Genomic DNA, 21,242 nt, shown 5'->3' with positions numbered 1-21,242 from the left:
TCCATCTCTCAATCTATTATTCTATTAATTCCCCATTCATCAATCTACCAATCTATCAAGTGACCAATCCCCAAATCAATCCATTTGTCAATGGAACCATCTCTCAATCTATTATTCTATTAATTCCCCATTCATCAATCTACCAATCTATCAAATGACCAATCCCCAAATCAATCCATTTGTCAATGGAACCATCTCTCAATCTATTATTCTATTAATTCCCCATTCATCAATCTACCAATCTATCAAGTGACCAATCCCCAAATCAATCCATTTGTCAATGGAACCATCTCTCAATCTATTATTCTATTAATTCCCCATTCATCAATCTACCAATCTATCAAACGACCAATCCCCAAATCAATCCATTTGTCAATGGAACCATCTCTCAATCTATTATTCTATTAATTCCCCATTCATCAATTTACCAATCTATCAAGTGACCAATCCCCAAATCAATCCATTTGTCAATGGAACCATCTCTCAATCTATTATTCTATTAATTCCCCATCCATCAATCTACCAATCTATCAAGTGACCAATCCCCAAATTAATCAATTTGTCAATGCACCAATCTTCCAATCTATCAATCTACTAATTTCCCAATCCAACAATCTACCAATCTATCAAGTGACCAATCCCCAAATTAATCAATTTGTCAATGCACCAATCTCCCAATCTATCGATCTACTAATTTCCCAATCCAACAATCTACCAATCTATCAAGTGATCAATCTCCAAAGCAATCAATTTGTCAAAGCACCAATATCCTAATCTATCAATCAATCAATTTTTCCATCTACCCATCTACCAATTTATCCATCCACCCATCTGCTCATCCACCCATCTACTAATTCACCTGTCTACTCACCCATTCATCAACTCATGCACCCATCGACTAATTCACCAAGCCATCTATCAATCTATTGATATACCTATCAGTATACTACCACTAACACCAATATTAATACCAATATATACATTGATACTGCCATTTCAACAAATAAAAACCAAACGTCCTCTAAAAGTTCAAAGTCAACATCTTCACACATTTCTGAACCGATAAAATAAAATATTTAACATCTAATCCTTCCTAAACACTTTCCATTCGATAAAACAAAGCTCCTCCGCGAACAATTAATTTCACACATAATAATTCGATTCGGCTTACATACAACATTATCATAATCCCGCGTCATTGGTACACATTTTTCCTTTCTTATAGAACAAACAATACTTAGTGAGAAGATAAAAGCATTAGGAAGATTATCGCGTGTCAGTTAACGATTGAAGAACGTTACAAAAGAAATCGATTCCGAAGCGTAATAAAATACGACGATAAACCGTTTGAAAAATCGTAGTATATCGAAGATTGATCGGAACCCGTTGATTTCGTCCAGCGTTAATCTATCATTGTCAAGTTCACACGTGTATCACGAGATCAACACGTTCGCTCAATTACGAAATCATCCTATATGATTCAGTTCGAGGGTGTTCGTCCCTTCTACGAAAACGAATAAATCGATACTCGTCGCGTTTAAGAATACCCACGGTTGATGTTCCTTTTCTTAGTTCCTTCTCAAATAGACTTATTTACTTTCGGGTTAAAAATACACGCGGTATACACACATGTATAGGAGCCAGACGGGGACTCATCATCGGTGAAATTAATTATAACTATGATTAACCTAGACGGATAAAGGTTTAATCATGGTTGCAGTCATTTGGGATTAATCATAGGGTGCAATGAACTGCATGGAGTCACAGGTAGAGTAGATCATTATAGCGTGTGGAGAACTATAATTGTAAGAATTTAGGGGAAGCTATATGGGTATATTATAGGGTTATAAGCGATAGGGTTATGGGGTAATAGGGTGACAGGGTTATAGTGACAGGGTGATAGGGTGATAGGCTGATAGGGTTATAGGGTTATAGGGTGGTAGGGTTATAGGGTTATAGGGTTATAGGGTTATAGAGTGATAGGGTTATAGCGTGATAGGGTTATAAGGTGATAGGGTTATAAGGTGGTAGGGTTATAAGGTGATAGGGTGATAGGGTGATAAGGTGATAGGGTGATAGGGTGATAGGGTGATAGGCTGATAGGGTTATAGGGTTATAGGGTTATAGGGTTATAGGGTTATAGGGTTATAGGGTGGTAGGGTTATAGGGTTATAGGGTTATAGGGTTATAGGGTTATAGGATTATAGGGTTATAGGGTTATAGGGTTATAGAGTGATAGGGTTATAGCGTGATAGGTTTATAAGGTGATAGGGTTATAAGATGGTAGGGTTATAAGGTGATAGGGTGATAGGGTGATAGGGTGATAGGGTGATAGGGTGATAAGGTGATAGGGTGATAGGGTGATAGGGTGATAGGCTGATAGGGTTATAGGGTTATAGGGTTATAGGGTTATAGGGTTATAGGGTGGTAGGGTTATAGGGTTATAGGGTTATAGGGTTATAGGGTTATAGGGTTATAGAGTGATAGGGTTATAGCGTGATAGGTTTATAAGGTGATAGGGTTATAAGGTGGTAAGGTTATAAGGTGATAGGGTGATAGGGTGATAGGGCGATAAGGTGATAGGGTGATAGGGTGATAGGGTTATAGGGTGTTAAGGTTATAGGGTGATAGAGTGATAGGGTTAAAGGTTACAGGGCTATAGGGAATATAAGGTTATAGGAATTAGGAATACAGGTTATAGGTTACAGGGTCATATGAATATTTTAGCTTAAGCTACATAGGCACATTATGTACCTATCAGAGCAAGATATACCACTGGTAAAACTTTGCACTGATAGGTCTTTCCATTAGTGCTTTTCCACTGCACTGTTGACATCAATGGAAAGTCTTTTCAGTGGAAAATCTTACAAGTGTGAAACTTTACCGAGAAAAGATTCTGTCGGTGAAAGACTCCATAACAGAAGACCCTGACAGTGGTAGATCCCACAAGTGGAAGTATGACTAGTAGAACACTGTTTTAAGGCTTCATCGGTGCAAGAGCCTGTTAGGTAAAAGGTCCTATCAGTGGGAAGATTTATCAGTGGATGGTCTTATCAGTGTGAGGATCTACCAGTGAAAGGCTCTATCAGTGGAAGGTTTTACTAGTAAAAAGACCTACCAGTGATAGATCCTATCAGTGAAAGATCTAATTAGCAAAAGGATGTGTCAGTGAGTGGATCTACCAGTGGATGGTTCTATCAGTGTGAGGATCTACCAGTGAAAGGCCCTATCAATGGAAGGTTCTACTAGTAAAAAGATCTACCAGTGATAGATCCTATCAGTGAAAGATCTCATTAGTAAAATACTTTATCAGTGGAAGATCCATCAGTGAATGGTCCCATCAGTGAAAGGTCGTATCAGTGAAAGATTCAATTAGTAAAAGGTTCTATCAGTGGAAGGAGGTACCAGTGAATGGTCTTATCAGTGGAAGGTCCTATCAGTAAAAAGTTCTATTAGCAAAAGGTCCTATCAGCGAAAAATCCTATCAGTGATCGGTTGAATCAGTGAAAAGTTCTAATAGTAAAGGGTCCTATCATTGAGAGATTCTATCAGTGGGAGGATTTACCAGTGAAAGGTCCTGTCAGTGAAAGATCTTATCAGTGACGGATTGCATTAGTGAAACGTCCTATAGGTAAAGGGCTCTTTCATTGGGAGATTCTATAAATGGGAGAATTTACCAGCGAAGGGTCCTATCAGTGGAGGGTCCTACTAGTCAAAACATCTACCAGTGAAAGGTTATATCAGTGAAACGTCTTATTAACAAAGGGCCCGAACAGCGAAAGGTTCCATGTGTTAAGATGAAGTAAAAGACCTATAAATAGAAGTCCACACAGATAAAAGTTCACCTAGAAACTCTAACAAAGAATAGTCATAGTGAAACAACCCAATTATACTCCACAATGTCTGAAAAAACAAAGACCAAGATTTGAATTCTTTCTTAAGAGAACCTAGAGGATACCTAATGCATATCTTCCTGCCTCCACGCGCAAAGAACAAGAACGACCATGGTTAATTGTCGCCTTGACACTTCTCAATAGGGAAACCTAGTATAAAGAGTGTACAGAAATATAGCGTGCCAATTATGTTACAGAGGAACAAAGGAACGTGTCGCAGAATCTTCAATTGCAGAAAGCTTTTCGAACACGCTTTCAGCTCAACAATTCTCACGTCTTCTGTATTTTATTCGCGTATTTACGCATGTTTCAAGTGTATAAACATTTGCATTGTATACTAATGATGTTTAATAGTTTCCCGACATTTATTCTTTTTCCCTAACTAATGTCACTGCCACCAGATGTTTCTTTATGTTCAACAGATACTCGGAAGTAAACAGCTTTGAAACGAACAAGCTTTTACAACGGACTATCTATAACGCACCCGTTTGAAGACGTAAAGAACCTTCTGACGCAAATGTATAATTTTCACGAGCTATAGAAAAGCGTATTGGCCGACGATCAAAATATACACACGGCAGAAGACGTTTAAGACTTCTCTAAAGACTTTTCAGTTGTACGCTGTACAAACGCAATTTTTAATTGGAGACTTGCAGAACTGAAAAAACAAATTAACACCTTGTCGCCTGAATGGTAATTGTTGCTTTGAGTTTTGAGTGTTCGAGGTGGTAGAATGGGCTGACAAACGAGACGTGACGCAACATTTGCGTCATTTGGTAATTAGCAAATTAACTGGATTTCAAAAACTATTGTTGAAGTATGACTCAAGCTAGTACAAAAAGAATAATTTATTCTTAACAGACAGAATAAAGGATGTATAATAATAAAGGAGATACAGTTGAATAAAAATAATGAACAATGTGGAAGAATAAAAAAAAAGTCGATAACAAAAAGTGAAATAATAAGGGAAATTATGTAAAAATTTTATAAATTGTTTAATATAATTGATTGATACAGTAATGATTTAATTATGAATTTGATTAATATTGTTTTCAAATGACGTCACAGTGGAGACATTTTGATGTGAAGTCTTTGCCGCCATATTGGTTAGGAATAACTAAAAAATCTAATAAATATATTCATTTATAAACTTCTGTAATTTTTTATTATTTCTTGAATACAATATGAAGATGAATTTTTCACTTCAGACATAAATTATGATTTAACACAAATTCCAAAATAAATCACTCCACCATTTTATATCTGCATTTTCTACAAATTGTATTATAAAATGTAAAAGTTCACACTCAGTAAAAAAGTCATAATTTTCCATTAAGCAACCATGAAACAAACACTAAAACTTAACCTATCTTCACTCAGAGTTTAATCAGACGTTAACTTTTCACACCGAACACGTCAATTTGCATTTGTAATAATAATTCTACATAAACGTCATTTTTTCCTGGGTAATGAACGCAGTAGCTCTAGTTAGGAGCTGCAAGTTGATGCGATATCCAGCCACCTACATTGGATCCTATATTAAGCTTATGTATATGTATGATCCAAAATTGTATGATGTACGTCAAGTCCTTCTGCCACTTCTCTTCTTTTACAGTGAAACTACGTCGTTAGACTATGTTTTTCTAACGGGTCATAGTTCATCTTTTGTAACAAGGAAATATTATGTAACTTTCATATTTTTTTAGCGAGAATATGTAGCAGAGAATGTTGAAAGTAATACTTTCTTATTGATTTTTTGGGGTGATTCAATTATATGCATGTATAATTCAATTTGCATGTATAATTATATAATATGCATATATAATTCAATTTATATATACAATTATATAATATGCATATATAATTCAATTTATATATACAATTATATAATATGCATATATAATTCAATTTACATATATGATTATATGATATGCATATATAATTCAATTTGCATATGTAATTATATAGTATGCATATATAATTCAATTTGCATATATAATTTTATAATACGAATACATAATTCAATTTGCATATATAATTTTATAATACGAATATATAATTCAATTTGCATATACAATTTTATAATACGAATATATAATTCAATTTGCATATACAATTTTATAATATGAATATATAATTCAATTTGCATATACAATTTTATAATGTGAATATATAATTCAATTTGCATATACAATTATATAATATGCATATGTAATTCAATATATAATTTCAGTTTGAGATGCCAGTTATTCTAATTGGAACTAGGGTGAAATTATATTGGTGGAATTATGGAGATAGCTGGGGTTAACCCCTTTCTGCATAATGTCTCATATATGAGCGAAACATTGTTGAAAAATACTAAACTGTATTCTTATATCTATAAGTGCATGACATGCCATACATAGGCCAATCCTTCTTTTAATGAAAATTTGGATAATAAAAAGATTTTTTTTTTAAATTGCTAGCTTTTAACTACTAGAATTGAAAGTAACATATATGTATATGTTTTTCAGCTCTTTCTAAAAACTCATGAAGAAAGGGATTAAATCAGGGTAGCATTATAGTAGTAACTAGGGTGGAATTATGTTAGAAGTATAGTATCAACTAGGGTGGTATTAGGATAGAATTATAAGCAGCAGCAGTAGTAGTAGTAGTAGCAGTTGTAGCAGTTGTAGCAGTTGTAGCAGTAATAGCAACAGTAGCAGCAGTAGTAGCAGCAGTAGTAGCAGCAGCAGTAGTAGCAGCAGTAGTAGCAGCAGCAGTAGTAGTAGTAGTAGTAGTAGTAGTGGTAGCAGTTGTAGCAGTAATAGCAACAGTAGTAGCAGTAGTAGTAGTAGTAGTAACAGTAGTAGCAGTATTAGCAACAGTAGTAGCAACAGCAGTGGTAGTAGAAGTAGTAGTAGTAGTAGTAGCAGTTGTAGCAGTAATAGCAACAGTAGTAGCAGTAGTAGTAGTAGTAGTAACAGTAGTAGCAGTAGTATCAGCAGTAGTAGCAGTAGTAGTAGTAGTAGTAGTAGCAATAGTAGTGGTAGTAGTAGTAGTAGTAGCAGTAGTAATAGTAGTAATACTAGTAGTAGTAAAAGTAGTAGTAGTAAAAGTAGTAGTAGTAATAGTAATAGTAGTAATACTAGTAGTAGTAAAAGTAGTAGTAGTAATAATAGTAGTAGAAGTAGTAGTAGTAGTAACTAGGGTAAAGCCAGAATAGAATTATACAAACGACTAGGGTGAACGTAGAGTAGAATTATAGTACAGTGTAGAACTAGTATAGAATTATACTACTAACTATAGTGATACTACGAAAGAATTACACTACTAAGGTAGAACTACAACCCCCTTCCCCAACTATGAAAATACTTATAATTCAATACATAAAAATTTCTAAAAATAGCTATAGTTTCCCATAAAAAAAAACTTCTAAAAATACTTATAGTCTAAAAAATTTCTAAAAATGCCCCCAACTTGCCATATAAAAACTTCTAAAAATTCACTCCATCCCGTAAAAATTACACAGCATGCAAAACTGTCTAAAACCGTTCGGTCTGCAAAAACTACGAATGTTTGTAGTTCAGTGAATAAAATAGTCTAAAATTGTTAGCAGCAAGGTACGTAAAAAATGTGAACGTTGCAATGTTAGACGCAACATCGAGATTTTCGCGAACTCGCACAGTCCCACTGGTTAGGTTAGATTGATCTTTCATATCTTCTCGCAAAATCAAATTTCGTAGATCCTCCATCTTATTGACGTCAGACATCACATAAATGTCACGTGCTCGGACCGTGGAACCCTGGCTCTATACCGCGGAAAGTTTCTTCAATTAGAAACCAATTGATCGGCTTCATGGAGAGTTACCGCCCTAAAGTTATGTCGGGGCTCCTAGTTTAGCAGCCCGTCCAAAATAGAATTACAGCTATCGAGTTTGGCGGAGATCATTGATCTAATCATTCGCTATGTTCAACATAATACTATAACTAAATTATCTTCACTTAAATTTCTTCGACCGTTATCATTTTTTTTTATCAATCTGATAAAACGTTGGGCTATTATTCCGAGACAAGGTCAATTATAATCCGATGATATATAAAACTAGCGCAAAGCGACACTCGAGGCGTACCGTTTCGAACCTCAAGCTTTGATGAAAATGATCGCGACGTCTTAACGCGTTTAATAATGGTAGTTGTCAGTTATGGTATCCTGTTGCATGTCGGGATAATATAAAATCGTGAAATAGCGATTGTGACGTGTCGTTTTTAAGCTCGAGGTTAAACGAAGATGACTGTATAAACGTTTTCTTAATGTAGTTAATACAACATGGTTGCTTGTTGCATCATTTTGTTGCATATCATAATATAAAATTTGTAATAAAGTAGCATTTGTGACATATCTTGTACGTCAAGCTTAAACGAAGATGCCTACATGAACGTTTTATTATTACTGTTAATATAACATTGCTACTAGGTGTATCATTTTGTTGCATATCATAATATAAAATTGTCATAAAGTAGCATTTGTGACATATCTTGTATGTCAAGGTTAAACGAAGATGCCTACATGAACGTTTTATTATTACTGTTAATATAACATGGCTGCTAGGTGTATCATTTTGTAGCATATCATAATATAAAATTGTCATAAAGTCGCACTTGTGACATACTTTGAAGGTCAAGGTTAAACGAAGCTGCCTACATAAACGTTTTATTAATATAGTAAATACAAAATGGTTGCTTGTTGTATTATCTTGTTGCATATCATAATATAAAATTGTCATAAAGTCGCACCTGTGACATACTTTGAAGGTCAAGGTTAAACGAAGCTGCCTACATAAACGTTGTATTAATACAGTTAATACAAAATGCTTGGTTGTTGTATCACCTTGTTGCATATCATAATGCAAAATTGTCATAAAACGGCACCTGTGACATATCTTGAAGATCAAAGTTGAACACTAATGTTTTATTAGAGTGGTTAATACAAAATGGCTGACTGTCACTTATGTCATCTTGTTGTATCATCACAATAATATAAAATTATCAGAAAATTGCATTTGTGACATATCATTTATAAAGTCGCGATTTAATTAAATGATTGCAGGAATGTTTTATTAGTATGGTTAATACAAAATGGCTGACTATTGCATCATTTTGTTGCATATCGCAGCAACATAAAACACTTGTGACATTGAAGGTTTGATTTTCGTGAAAATTCATAAAAGTTTTATCGACATAGTGATTATAAAATAGCTGGTTGGCAGCTGTAACAAACAATAGAGTTATACCGCATGTCGTAACAAAAAATTGCAAAATATGGTATACGATTACGTCAATAGTCTTAGTACAAAATGGCTGGTTGTTACTTAAAAAGAATTATAGTTGTGTCACGTTGCATACCGCAACAATGATCATTTTTACGACAATTTGAAGTTCGAAAAATAAAGTCATATAGAGTCAAATAAAGTTTAATAATCTTTTTACTACAAAATAGTTGATCAGTTGTAACAAGAGTTATGTCATATTGCATTTCATAGCAATGCAAAAGAATCGCAAAGCAGCCTGCGGCAAATCTGACGAAACAATGCATCCCCTAACACAAATGCATCCCCTAATGATCAAATAATGGAAATTGAAAAAGTTGAATTACTATAAGAGATGTTTGTTGACAAATCCCATGAAAGTTTGCAATAAAATTCATTGGACAGGCAGACTGTTGCTAACGCATTAATAAAAGATCACTCACCAAGATGAGACAAGAATCGCAAGGAGTCTGAAACAATAAAAACGATTGAAATTAATATGGCTCACCGACAGAAAAAAAGAATGTGTACGCGACTAATGTAATCCTCATGAAGAATATCAGATTTCGTTATTGTGAAGAGCAGACTGTATTCAAACATAATTGAAAATCAATCTCGATAACATTTTTTTTTCTCTTTTCCCATGGAACAAGGCAATTTATTTTTTCAGAGGTCAATTTTTTATTTTGAGGGCAAGGGTTGTAGAGCATTAACCAGCCATTTTTAGGTTTATTAATTTTTTTGTAGGGATCTGCAATTTGAGTGTGGAATTTATAGGTTATATTTTTTATTTGCAATTTAATTCTAATCTTGACAATTTTTATCCTGGTAAGTATTTTTAAAATTAAATATATATTTATTGTAAGTATAATACTTCATTATTTGTATACAGGGTTACCTGTAACGCTACTGATGATTTTTCTTCCACTTCCAGTCACCTTACGAAACAAAGTTTAGAACAATATTTGCAAGGTATGAAGTGCACAATAAATATTAGTAAAGCAAATTTTGAAAACAGTTTGTTCTCCTGGCAAAGTCAAGGTCACCTTGGGTTTTTTACGTAGGAACATACATTTTTTTATTCATAGCTTTAGAGGACATCGAGACGAATTCAAAACACATATTACATGATATTTTTATTAACATATTACTCGATTTACAGAAGTGGAAATGTGAAGTAAAAGACCGGAATATTACGTGATGGAAGGTGGCATACATTTTGAACATGTAATTAAATAAAGTGTATTTTTCTTACATTCTAGACGCTTGTTTACATTCAGTAATCTCTTCGGAATCAAATAATGGTTACACTACCAAAGTCAAAAGCTAAGTACTTCACATTTCCTCTTCTGTAAATCGAGTAATATGTTAATAAAAATATCATGTAATATGTGTTTTGAATTCGTCTCGATGTTCTCTAAAGCTATGAATAAAAAATGTATGTTCCTATTTAAAAGAACCAAGGTGACCTTGACTTTGCCGAGAGAACAAACTGTTTTCAAAATTTGCTTTACTAATATCTATTATGCACTTCGTACCCTGCAAATATTGTTCTAAACTTTATTTCGTAAGATGACTGCAAGTGGGAGAAAAATTGTGAGTAGTGTTACAAGTAACACCAAGTATAATATTTCTCAAGTAACACCTTGTATAATATTTCTCTATGTATTACATCCAGGGCTCCAGATAAGTTAGAGACATCACTGATACAAAACACAAATGCATTCATCAAACAAATCGTGTACATTAATTACAGAGTGAATAGTAGTTAATATAATAGTTCTACAAAGTAACAGTATAAAATAATCGATCTGGGTCATCGATGAATCTCGCTAAACTTATACTCAAATGGCTGCCGTTTATAAAGGTGAGGATCGGAAGTCATCTTTTCTGGGTGACCCATTTCTTAAATAACTGGAGTTAAGGGTCAAAATCTTGCGATCTTTATAACAAGAAATATGAACTTGTAAATCATACGAAATTCTTGAGATTTTATTGCGTTCCACTTCGAATTTATAAACACTCAAAGTTAAATAAAGAAAATACATTAACTAGTAAAATTTGCTCTGTAGATTATTGAAGATCTGTCTTAAATCTGTCTAAAAATTTCAAACGATCTTAAAAATTGATTCAAATGAAGACAACATAAAGAACTATAGTCACTTTGATAATCCTTCAAAATTATATATTTGATAAAAGGAGAAATTTTTAGTGACTTTACACAAAAATGACTATGTTATGTGATTATGAATGAATGATTTGAATGAACAGTTCAGAGCACCCTGTAGAATTTTTCGGAGGATGAATGTCATTGAAATTGGAACACAGTCGAAAACGGGGGTCATATCGGTCTAAAAACGATAGAACGCCTTCCTAAAATGTTCGGGATTATTTTCGAGCTGTGACCTGGCTTCGAAGTTTATATTTGAATGCACCAGAGGTACTTTCAGGAGGACCGACACCTAAAAACCCCTTCAATATTTTCAGCTACGTGTATTTAAATTTAAACCATCTATATTTATGCTAACCCTAATACGATGTTGATTAATCATCTACTTGCGAAATAAATTTGATTCTAATTGGGTTAATGCATAAGTTTTTACGTTCAAGGTTACGCTAGGATGGCTTAATAGTATGCGATAAATCGTTGTTTAACATATAATTAGATATATATTCGTAGTGGAATCATGTTATGAATGTTTATTTGAATTTGTAGAGGAAGAAAATAACGTAGGTTAGGTTAGGAAGATGCAGTTGCGGCAGACGTGAGATTTAGGTTTCACGCAGAATGTGAGGATTTTGAAGCAGTGTTTATTTGGCGATAAAGGAAGAGAATGTAAGGAATGGGTAATTAAGGATGTGGCTTATTGTGACAATTATAAAATATTTGCATTTGCAAAATTATAAGTATTTGAATTTTTGAATTTTCCAATTTTCCAGATTCCCAACTTTCCAAATTTCCATTTCCCCAAATTCTTATTTTCCCAAATTACCATCTCCCCAAATTCCCACTTTTCCAAATTACAATCTCCCCAATTTCCCAGTTCCCCAAATTACCATTTCCCCAAATTACCATTTCCCCAAATTCCCATTTTCCCAAATTTCCACTTCCCCAAATTCCCACATTCCCAAATTCCCACATTCCCAATATCCCACATTCCCCAAATTCCCACATTCCTAAATTTCCAACTTTCCAAATTCCCAACTCCCCAAATTCCCACATCCCCCAATTCCCACATCCCCAAATTCCTATATCCCCAAATTCCCACATCCCCCAAATTCCCACATTCCCAAATTTCCAACTTCCCAAATTCCCAACTCCCCCAATTCCCACATTCCTAAATTTCCAACTTTCCAAATTCCCAACTCCCCAAATTCCCACATCCCCCAATTCCCACATCCCCAAATTCCTATATCCCCAAATTCCCACATCCCCCAAATTCCCACATTCCCAAATTTCCAACTTCCCAAATTCCCAACTCCCCCAATTCCCACATTCCTAAATTTCCAACTTTCCAAATTCCCAACTCCCCAAATTCCCACATCCCCCAATTCCCACATCCCCAAATTCCTATATCCCCAAATTCCCACATCCCCCAAATTCCCACATTCCCAAATTTCCAACTTCCCAAATTCCCAACTCCCCCAATTCCCATATCCCCAAATTCCTACATCCCTAAATTCCCACATCCCCCAAATTCCCACATTCCCAGATTCCCAACTTCCCAAATTCCCAACTCCCCAAATTACAACCTTCCCAAATTCTCAACTCCCCAAAATTCCCAATTTGTTCAGTTCTGAATCCCCTAAACTGTTAACTCCTTGATTCCCTAAATTCCCATTCCCTAAATCCCCATTCCTCAAATCCCCGCTCCCTAAATGCCCACTCCCTAAATCCCTAACACCCCATCTCGCCAAATCCATAAATTTCTCAAATTCTCAACCTCCAAAATAATCACAAACATCTCTACTTTGCAAAACACGCCAACAACAAAATTCCCGAAGTTTCTAAACAAGTTCCCATATTAGTTATTCAAACCGCGTGAAGTTTATATTTCGAATGGAGAAGTTTGTTTTGAATCTTTCACTCGAAGATTGAAATGGCTGCCACCGAAAGTATTGGTATGTAGATATTGTGCTCTGAAACATGTATTGCAGAATGAGGTAAATAAGAAAGTCGGGCACCAGTCCACGTAAGCTGACGCGGCATTTTGCGAAGTTCTTGGCCCCCGACATAACTCGTCTGTCGCGACAGACAGCATACTAAATATGCGCTGTTATTCGTGTACTTTTTCTTTTATCGGACGCTTATTTATTCTCCCAATAAAAGATTAAGGTGAACCGTTTCGATTTTAATCAACGGTAAACTACGTAGCATTCGAACGAAATCAAAGAGTGTTTGCGCGAATCGGTGTAACATCAACTACGACACAACTGGCAGGCATTCATGGTTGGCCACAGTTCATTTTCTCGTCATCGATGTCGCGAAAAATCGGCGAAATTCTGTCTGTTGCAAGCATTTCGTGCGTGCCGGGTCTCGTCCAAGTTCTGCCCGCGTACCAAATTGGCTGAAACAGCTGATCCGTGAATTTCGAACGCAATTGAGTGGCGACCGCACTTGAACATCTGCCATATTAATAGATTTTGCAAAAAATGGACCATGGACAGCTTATAAGTTCATTTTTGGTTACTGCGTCGTTGGTCAGTTGGGTTAGTTTCGTTGGTACTTGGTTATTTAGGTTAGGTTAGGTAGAGTAGTTTATTTAGGTTATTTTAGGTAAAATAAGTTACTGATTATTTTATTTGGGACAGGTTATTTATTTAGGTTGTTTACTTAGGTTATTTAGTTAGGTTAGGTTAGGTTATTTTAGTTGAATTAATTTATTTGGAATGATTGATTTATTTGGAATAGGTTATTTAGTTAGGTTAGGTTAGGTTATTTTAGTTGAATTAATTTATTTGGAATGATTGATTTATTTGGAATAGGTTATTTAGTTAGGTTAGGTTAGGTTTGGTTAAATTATTTAGTTAGGTTAGGTTAAGTTAGAGTATTAAGTTAGGTTACTTAATACGAGTTTGATTAATTTAAGTTAGGTTAGTTATGTTACGTTTCATTAGGTTAGTTGGTTGAAATTATATTAATTTAACTTAGGTTAATTAAATTTGTTTGGTCACATTAGTTTAGTTATATGAACAAAGTTCAATTTAATTCCTTCAAATTAAATTACTTAGATTCATTCAGTATTTCAACTTTAATTAACTTAGTTAAGTTTGACTATGTTTGGTTAGGTCCATTTAATTTAAATCAAATTGAGTTGCAGTCAATTTGGTTATGTCAGTTTGAGTTACATTTAGTTTGTAACATTAGTTTAGTCAAGTTAGCTTATGAGGTTTAGTTTGATTAGTTAAATTAAATTAAGCTGAATGAGATTAGGTTAGGTTTGTTTAAATCAGGTTGAGTTATATTTAATTTGCTACATTAGTTCAGTCAAATTAGGTTATCAGGTTCAGTCTGATTAATTAAGTTAAATTAAGCTAAATGAGGTTAGGTTAGGTTTGTTTAGATCAAGTTGAGTTACATTTAGTTTGATACATTAGTTCAGTCAAGTTAGGTTATCAAGTTTAGTCTGATTAATTAAGTTGAATTAAGCTAAATGAGGTTAGGTTAGGTTTGTTTACATCAAGTTGAGTTACATTTATCGTGTTATATTAAATTAGTCAAGTTAGAATATCACATTAAGTTTGGTTAGTTAAATTCAATTAAATTATGTCCGATTAAATTTGGTTGGTTAAATTCAATTAAATTATGTTTGATTAAGTTTGGTTGGTTAAATTCAATTAAATTATGCTTGATTAAGTTTGATTAGTTAAATTCAATTAAATTATGTTTGATTAAGTTTGGTTGGTTAAATTCAATTAAATTATGTTTGATTAAGTTTGATTAGTTAAATTCAATTAAATTATGTTTGATTAAGTTTGGTTGGTTAAATTCAATTAAATTATGTTTGATTAAATTTGGTTAGTTAAATTTAATTAAATTATGTTTGATTAGGTTTGGTTGGTTAAATTCAATTAAATTATGTTTGATTAAGTTTGGTTGGTTAAATTCAATTAAATTATGTTTGATTAAGTTTGGTTAGTTAAATTCAATTAAATTATGTTTGATTAAGTTTGGTTAGTTAAATTCAATTAAATCATATTTGATTAAGTTTGTTTAAGTAGCATCTAATTCAGGTTGGGTTAAGTTTGGTTAGCTCATACAGGTAGTTCAGTTATGTGAGAGCACATTGCCAAATCTATTTCGTTTTGATAAATGGTCAACCAGTATATCTCTCATTGTATAAATAGATTTTGAACTGTCACTAACCTTTAGAACGACGAGAAGACAGTTGACATTACTGCATAGATTAACAAGGTTAGAAATCTCGCTTTGAATAAAATGTCGAACAGCTACACGCGCAGTACCCTCTACTGTAACTAACATTTGAAGTTGCTTGTAGTTTTTCCATGAAATTGTGAGAATTAGAGCGTTTCGTGTTTCACTGTCAAGGTTCGGTAGCAAGTCTCTCGTTTAGCGCTACTAATTGCTTCTAATTGATTCACTACGCACTAAACTGTCTACAACCGATGAAATATGGCCGCTCGTAATAAACAAGACTCAAGTTTCAAATATTCTTATGGAATTACATCATTTTGCGTCGGATTTTTCATCGGAAAATATCGAGAACTCGTCGGAGAATGACGAAAGCATATTATAAAGTTATTCGTAATTATTTCTTTCATAAGTTGGGTCATTTATGAACCAGACTTTACAGAACTCGTGCTATAACACTCAAACTATAATTACGTATTCAAATTTGTAAGTAAACAGTGTGAAGTTTAAGAATCAATAATGAAAATGGTCGAAAATTAAATTTAAGTCAAGATTGGTTCATAAGTGATGCAGCCATTTTGTTGCATAGAAAACAAAATGGCGTCTGCATGGGACCCTCTAGAAAGGTTCAGAAGTTTATAAGTAAAAAAGTATATTAAAGTATATTAAAAACGATCGAAAATTAAATTTAAGTCAAGATTAATTCATAAGTGATGCAGCCATTTTGTTGCATAAAAAACAAAATGGTGGCTGTATGGGATCCTCTAGAAAGGTTCAGAAGTTTATAAGTAAGAAAGTATATTAAAGTATATTAAAAACGATCGAAAATTAAATTTAAGTCAAGATTAATTCATAAGTGATGCAGCCATTTTGTTGCATAAAAAACAATATGGCGTCTGTATGGATCTTCTAGAAAGGTTCAGAAGTTTGTAAGTAAGAAAGTATATTAATATATTGAGAAAAATATTTACTTTATTTAAAAACTATAATTCAATTACACTTTGTAAAATAAAAATTGATAACCTAATATTAAAATGTAAACTTGTTAGTTATAGTTAATACTTAACAGCAGATGGTTAACAAGGTTAGGTTAAGAGAACACGTGTTTTGTTCCTGACTTATGGTATTCTATTTTACTCGGTCAAAAGAGGTTTCTAAAAATCATGATTATGTTTACATCTGGATTTTACATAGAAAAAAGAGTAGCTGGTCATTATCGCCATTTAATAACAACGTAAGAAGAGTAGTTCAATTGTCGGTTAACCTCTCGTTCAACGGAACAATCAACATTAGTTTACCGCCAGCTGCTTAAATATATTCCTTGGTCACGTGACAATCACACGCTTGGCGTATGCGACGTGTCCATTACTCGAAAATTCTATTTGCTAATTCTAACCAAATTTTACCGCCTTCTACATTATTTTAGTACTGCGACATTGTAAAAACATCGTAAATCAGTTAACTGATTCTCGAAACAGTCGTTAGAATTTATGAGACGGGGGTCACGAGTCTTTGGATGTAATAGATTTATGAAATCTAACTCAAATTTATGATAAATTCATTTAACATAAATATTTATTTATTTAGTGTAAATCAGAAATTAATTTGTTTGATTTTTGAAGAGAAGAACATTTGTAAACGAGGGAATCCCCTAAATGCAACGCTAGGGACTCGTAACTTGCCAAATATTTTATAATGCGTTCTTCAACACACGTGTTTCCGACATAACTGGAAACCAAAATAGCTAAACGTGTCATATATTTATCTTTATTCTTGAAGATTTATGAAGATACTTTTCTTGTCTTGTAGTTATAGTCTTTCAAGTAATATAACCTTGTATTATAAAATTTAAAGAAGTTAAAAATACTGTACCTTATATAAACTGTTCACAGGTTAAAATAACTGATTTTATTTTCTTAATTTTAGTTTTAAATTCTATAATTAGTGATTCAGTACTTGATTACAAGGAAAAGAATAAAAAGAAAAGAATAAGTAGTTTTTAAGTAAGAACTTTTATTCTGTGTCTATCAGTTTGACTAATGGGTAATTTTTGTTTTATATTTCAAATTTCCCGCGCTATTCTTAACTTACTTTTACACGTCACTGGCCTTAGTAAAATATTTATTCGCGACACAGTAATTCACATAGTATTACAGTTTAGATAAAGTACTGGAATCGATGTATAATTAGAATAATTATACTGTCTACAGTTTTACCGTAAAATACTAGATCGATTCTGAGACCTCCAGAATATAAAGTCCTCTTGTAACTATATTTGTATTCATATTAATGTTCATAGCAAAATCTCGAAGATTTAAAATGTAATGAAGATATAGAAGACATTAGTTTATTACAAAATAATTAATTAGAAAAAGTGAAAGCTTTCTGGAAGCTTCATTTCAGTTATTGCAGCATTTTCGCGCGCATTGTCTGAAAAAAATGGCGACGCTTCTGTCACCTAGCAGCTGAGTGCGAAACTCTCGAAATAAACAATTATGCTTTATCATATAATAAGGCAGTTTTATGATCTGTTGACGGTCATAAATTGTTCTACCGGGACAATAAGTTAGAAAAATTGATTTACAGAGCGCTAGGAGCTTTATATTCAAACAATATTCTTGGACATATCGAGACTAACATAAGCTGTCCAGGTTTAAGGGGTGAAAAAATTTCACTCTGCGCTTAAATACATTCCTGGAAATTAACGGTCAATTTTGAATTTTGACCCTATGCGCAGTAGTAAACCGTTACAAATAGTGCAGTTTATGGACTAAAAAATTGGCGTCCATTTAGCGGCGAAACGAGTGAACTAAACCTAAAGAATGAGGGTCCGACCACGCATATAAGGAAAATAAAAAAATGAATATTTCGCCACTTTGAGGACGTAGTATGGTTCCTGAGGCATTTAGAAACAAATTTCTATTAGGGTTTGATGCGTTTTGATGTCTAATAAAGCCAGAAAATCAATTTTTGTCGAATTCGGTCCAAAACGGTACAGGTGGCGCCATCTAGCGGCGAGCGGCGGAACTACGAAAAACTAAAATTTCGATTTTCTCAAAAACCAGGGACTTTTCCGAAATTCTGAGATATACAAATTGATCCTTGTCGCCCACGGAATCGGACGAATGTAATTATAGCTTGCTAGGACAATTATTAAGGAAAATAGAAAAATAGCCCATTTCATGGACTAAAAAATTGCCGTCCATCTAGCGGTGAAAGTTGGAACTACAAAAATAGAAAATCTCGATTTCCTCGAAAACTAGGGACTTTTCCGAAATTCTGAGATATACAAATTGTTCCTTGTCGCCTACGGAATCGAACGAATGTAACTATAGCTTGCTAGGACAATTATTAAGGAAAATAGAAAAATAGCCCATTTCATGGACTAAAAAATTGCCGTCCATCTAGCGGTAAAAGTTGGAACTACAAAAATATAAAATAGCGATTTTCTCGAAAATTAGCGAACCTTGAGTACTTCTGAGGCTCAGAGAGTGTTATGTGATCGCATCAACAGCAAAATAATGCAATAAAAGCTTTCTAAAGGCTTTAATAAAGAAAATAAAAAAAATGTCATTTTATGGAGAAAATTTGTGGCGCCATCTAGCGGCGAAACTGCGAACTAAACCGAAAAACGTATGTCCGAACACGCGTTAAGGAAAAATATAAAAAGTAATATTTCGCAACTTTGACGACGTAGTATGCTTCTTTAGACATTTTAAAGTAATTTTTGTTGAATAAGTTATTCATTTTTTTACCTATTAAGCCCAGAAAATCAATTTTTATTTGACCCTTAACGCGTGTTCGGACATACGTTTTTCGGTTTAGTTCGCAGTTTCGCCGCTAGATGGCGCCACAAATTTTCCCCATAAAATGGCATTTTTCTTATTTTCTTTATTAAAGCTTTCAGGAAGCTTTTATTGCTTTACTTTGCTTCTAATGCGATCACATAACACTTTCTGAGCCTCAGAAGTACTCAAAGTTTGCTAGTTTTCGAGAAAATCGTATTTTTATATTTTTGTAGTTCCAACTTTCACCGCTAGATGGACGCCAATTTTTTAGTCCATAAAATGGGCTATTTTTCTATTGTCTTTAATAATGGTCCTAGCAGGCTATAATTAGATTCGTTCGATTCCGTAGGCGACAAGGAACAATTTGTATATCTCAGAATTTCGGAAAAGTCCCTAGTTTTCGATAAAATCGAGATTTTCTATTTTTGTAGTTCCAACTTTCACCGCTAGATGGACGGCAATTTTTTAGTCCATGAAATGGGCTATTTTTCTATTTTCCTTAATAATTGTCCTAGCAAGCTATAATTACATTCGTCCGATTCCGTGGGCGACAAGGAACAATTTGTATATCTCAGAATTTCAGAAAAGTCCCTAGTTCTTGAGAAAATCGAAATTTTAGTTTTTCGTAGTTCCGCCGCTCGCCGCTAGATGGCGCCACCTGTACCGTTTTGGACCGAATTGTACAAAAATTGGTTTTCTGGCTTTATTAGGCATCAAAACGCATCAAACCCTAATAGAAATTTGTTTCTAAATGCCTCAGGAACCATACTACGTCGTCAAAGTGCCGAAATATTGCACTTTGCATGCGCAGTAGAATTGACACAGATGGCTCATGTACGTATCGGAATGCTGATACAAAATAATTAATTACTCGTTACCCGAACATTATTTATGAACTTTTATGATCGAACTATGTAAATAACGCATTGCTGACCATTCTTCAATCATAAAAGTGCACAAAATGTATCCACAAAACGTGTAATTAATTATTCAAAATGACCTCGTGTATACCGCTTGTCACCGAGGCTGGCCTTAGGTTATTAGTTAATAACTAATTAATTTCATTCAAAATCTGAACAAATATGATACGAAAAAGTAGCTGAGGGATCACTGAACATTCTTTTATGATAAAAGTGCATAAATTGTGTTTAGAAAATGTGTTATTAACTATTTCAAATTAGCTCATGCGTACGATGTATTCCGCCGACTTCGTGTTGCATATTAATTAATAACTAATTATTTACAATAGAAATGTGAACATATGTGATATGAGAAAGTAGCTAGGGAGTCACTGAACATTCTTTAATCACATTTTCGGTTCAATTTAATACAGTTAATAATTTAGGCTTAATTGACTGTAATATGAATTGAATTATATGTATAGGAGTACAAGAACAATTAACTTCGAATAGTTTTGATATTACAAAATTGTTATAAATTATTTACTACTTTTAGATTGAACCTAATTAATCTACGGGTTCCTGTCTTATATTTCGCCATCTAGCGATATAATTAACTTTAAGATGTTTTAACTTTATCAATCCATTATCATTTTTATATAATTCTTAAGGTAATCAAGGTTTCTGCTTCAAGTGCTGCCATCTAGTGGTAGAACATGGGAACTAATTAAAGTACAGTTTCAAAAGTGCGTAGTTCACTCCGTTTGCCGGAGAGATGGCGCTAGTAGTACTTTTTCTAAAAAGCGCGTGAAAATATCAATTTTTAAACACCTGCAAGAATGCGTCTTCCAAAATGTTTATAATCTTACACATACTTGTAAATATTAAGTATTTGTGCTTCTAGATATTTAGTTTAAATATCTGGTTTAACAGATGATTTATATATAATCTTTTTGACACTGAAAATTTTTTGTGTTATCGACATTGTCAGTTGTTTTAGA

General features: G+C 33.5%; 1 protein-coding gene across 3 annotated transcripts in view; it reads right to left on the bottom strand.

Moving 5' to 3' along the window:
- LOC100878706 (uncharacterized) overlaps window positions 1-21,242 on the bottom strand; it is a 94,760-nt gene that overhangs the window by 23,050 nt on the left and 50,468 nt on the right. For 2 of the 3 annotated variants that reach the window (XM_003703140.3, XM_012284898.2), the window contains exon 3: window positions 9,625-9,651. The exons of the other annotated variant lie outside the window; for it this stretch is intronic. In XM_003703140.3, coding sequence (XP_003703188.1) covers window positions 9,625-9,651 — 27 coding nt within the window. The remainder of the gene's footprint in view (window positions 1-9,624; window positions 9,652-21,242) is intronic. 3 annotated transcript variants of the gene reach the window in all.

This window comes from Megachile rotundata, chromosome 6, assembly GCF_050947335.1.
Source record: "Megachile rotundata isolate GNS110a chromosome 6, iyMegRotu1, whole genome shotgun sequence".
Classification (NCBI taxonomy): domain Eukaryota; kingdom Metazoa; phylum Arthropoda; class Insecta; order Hymenoptera; family Megachilidae; genus Megachile; species Megachile rotundata.
This window is presented reverse-complemented; position numbering and strand designations above follow the sequence as displayed.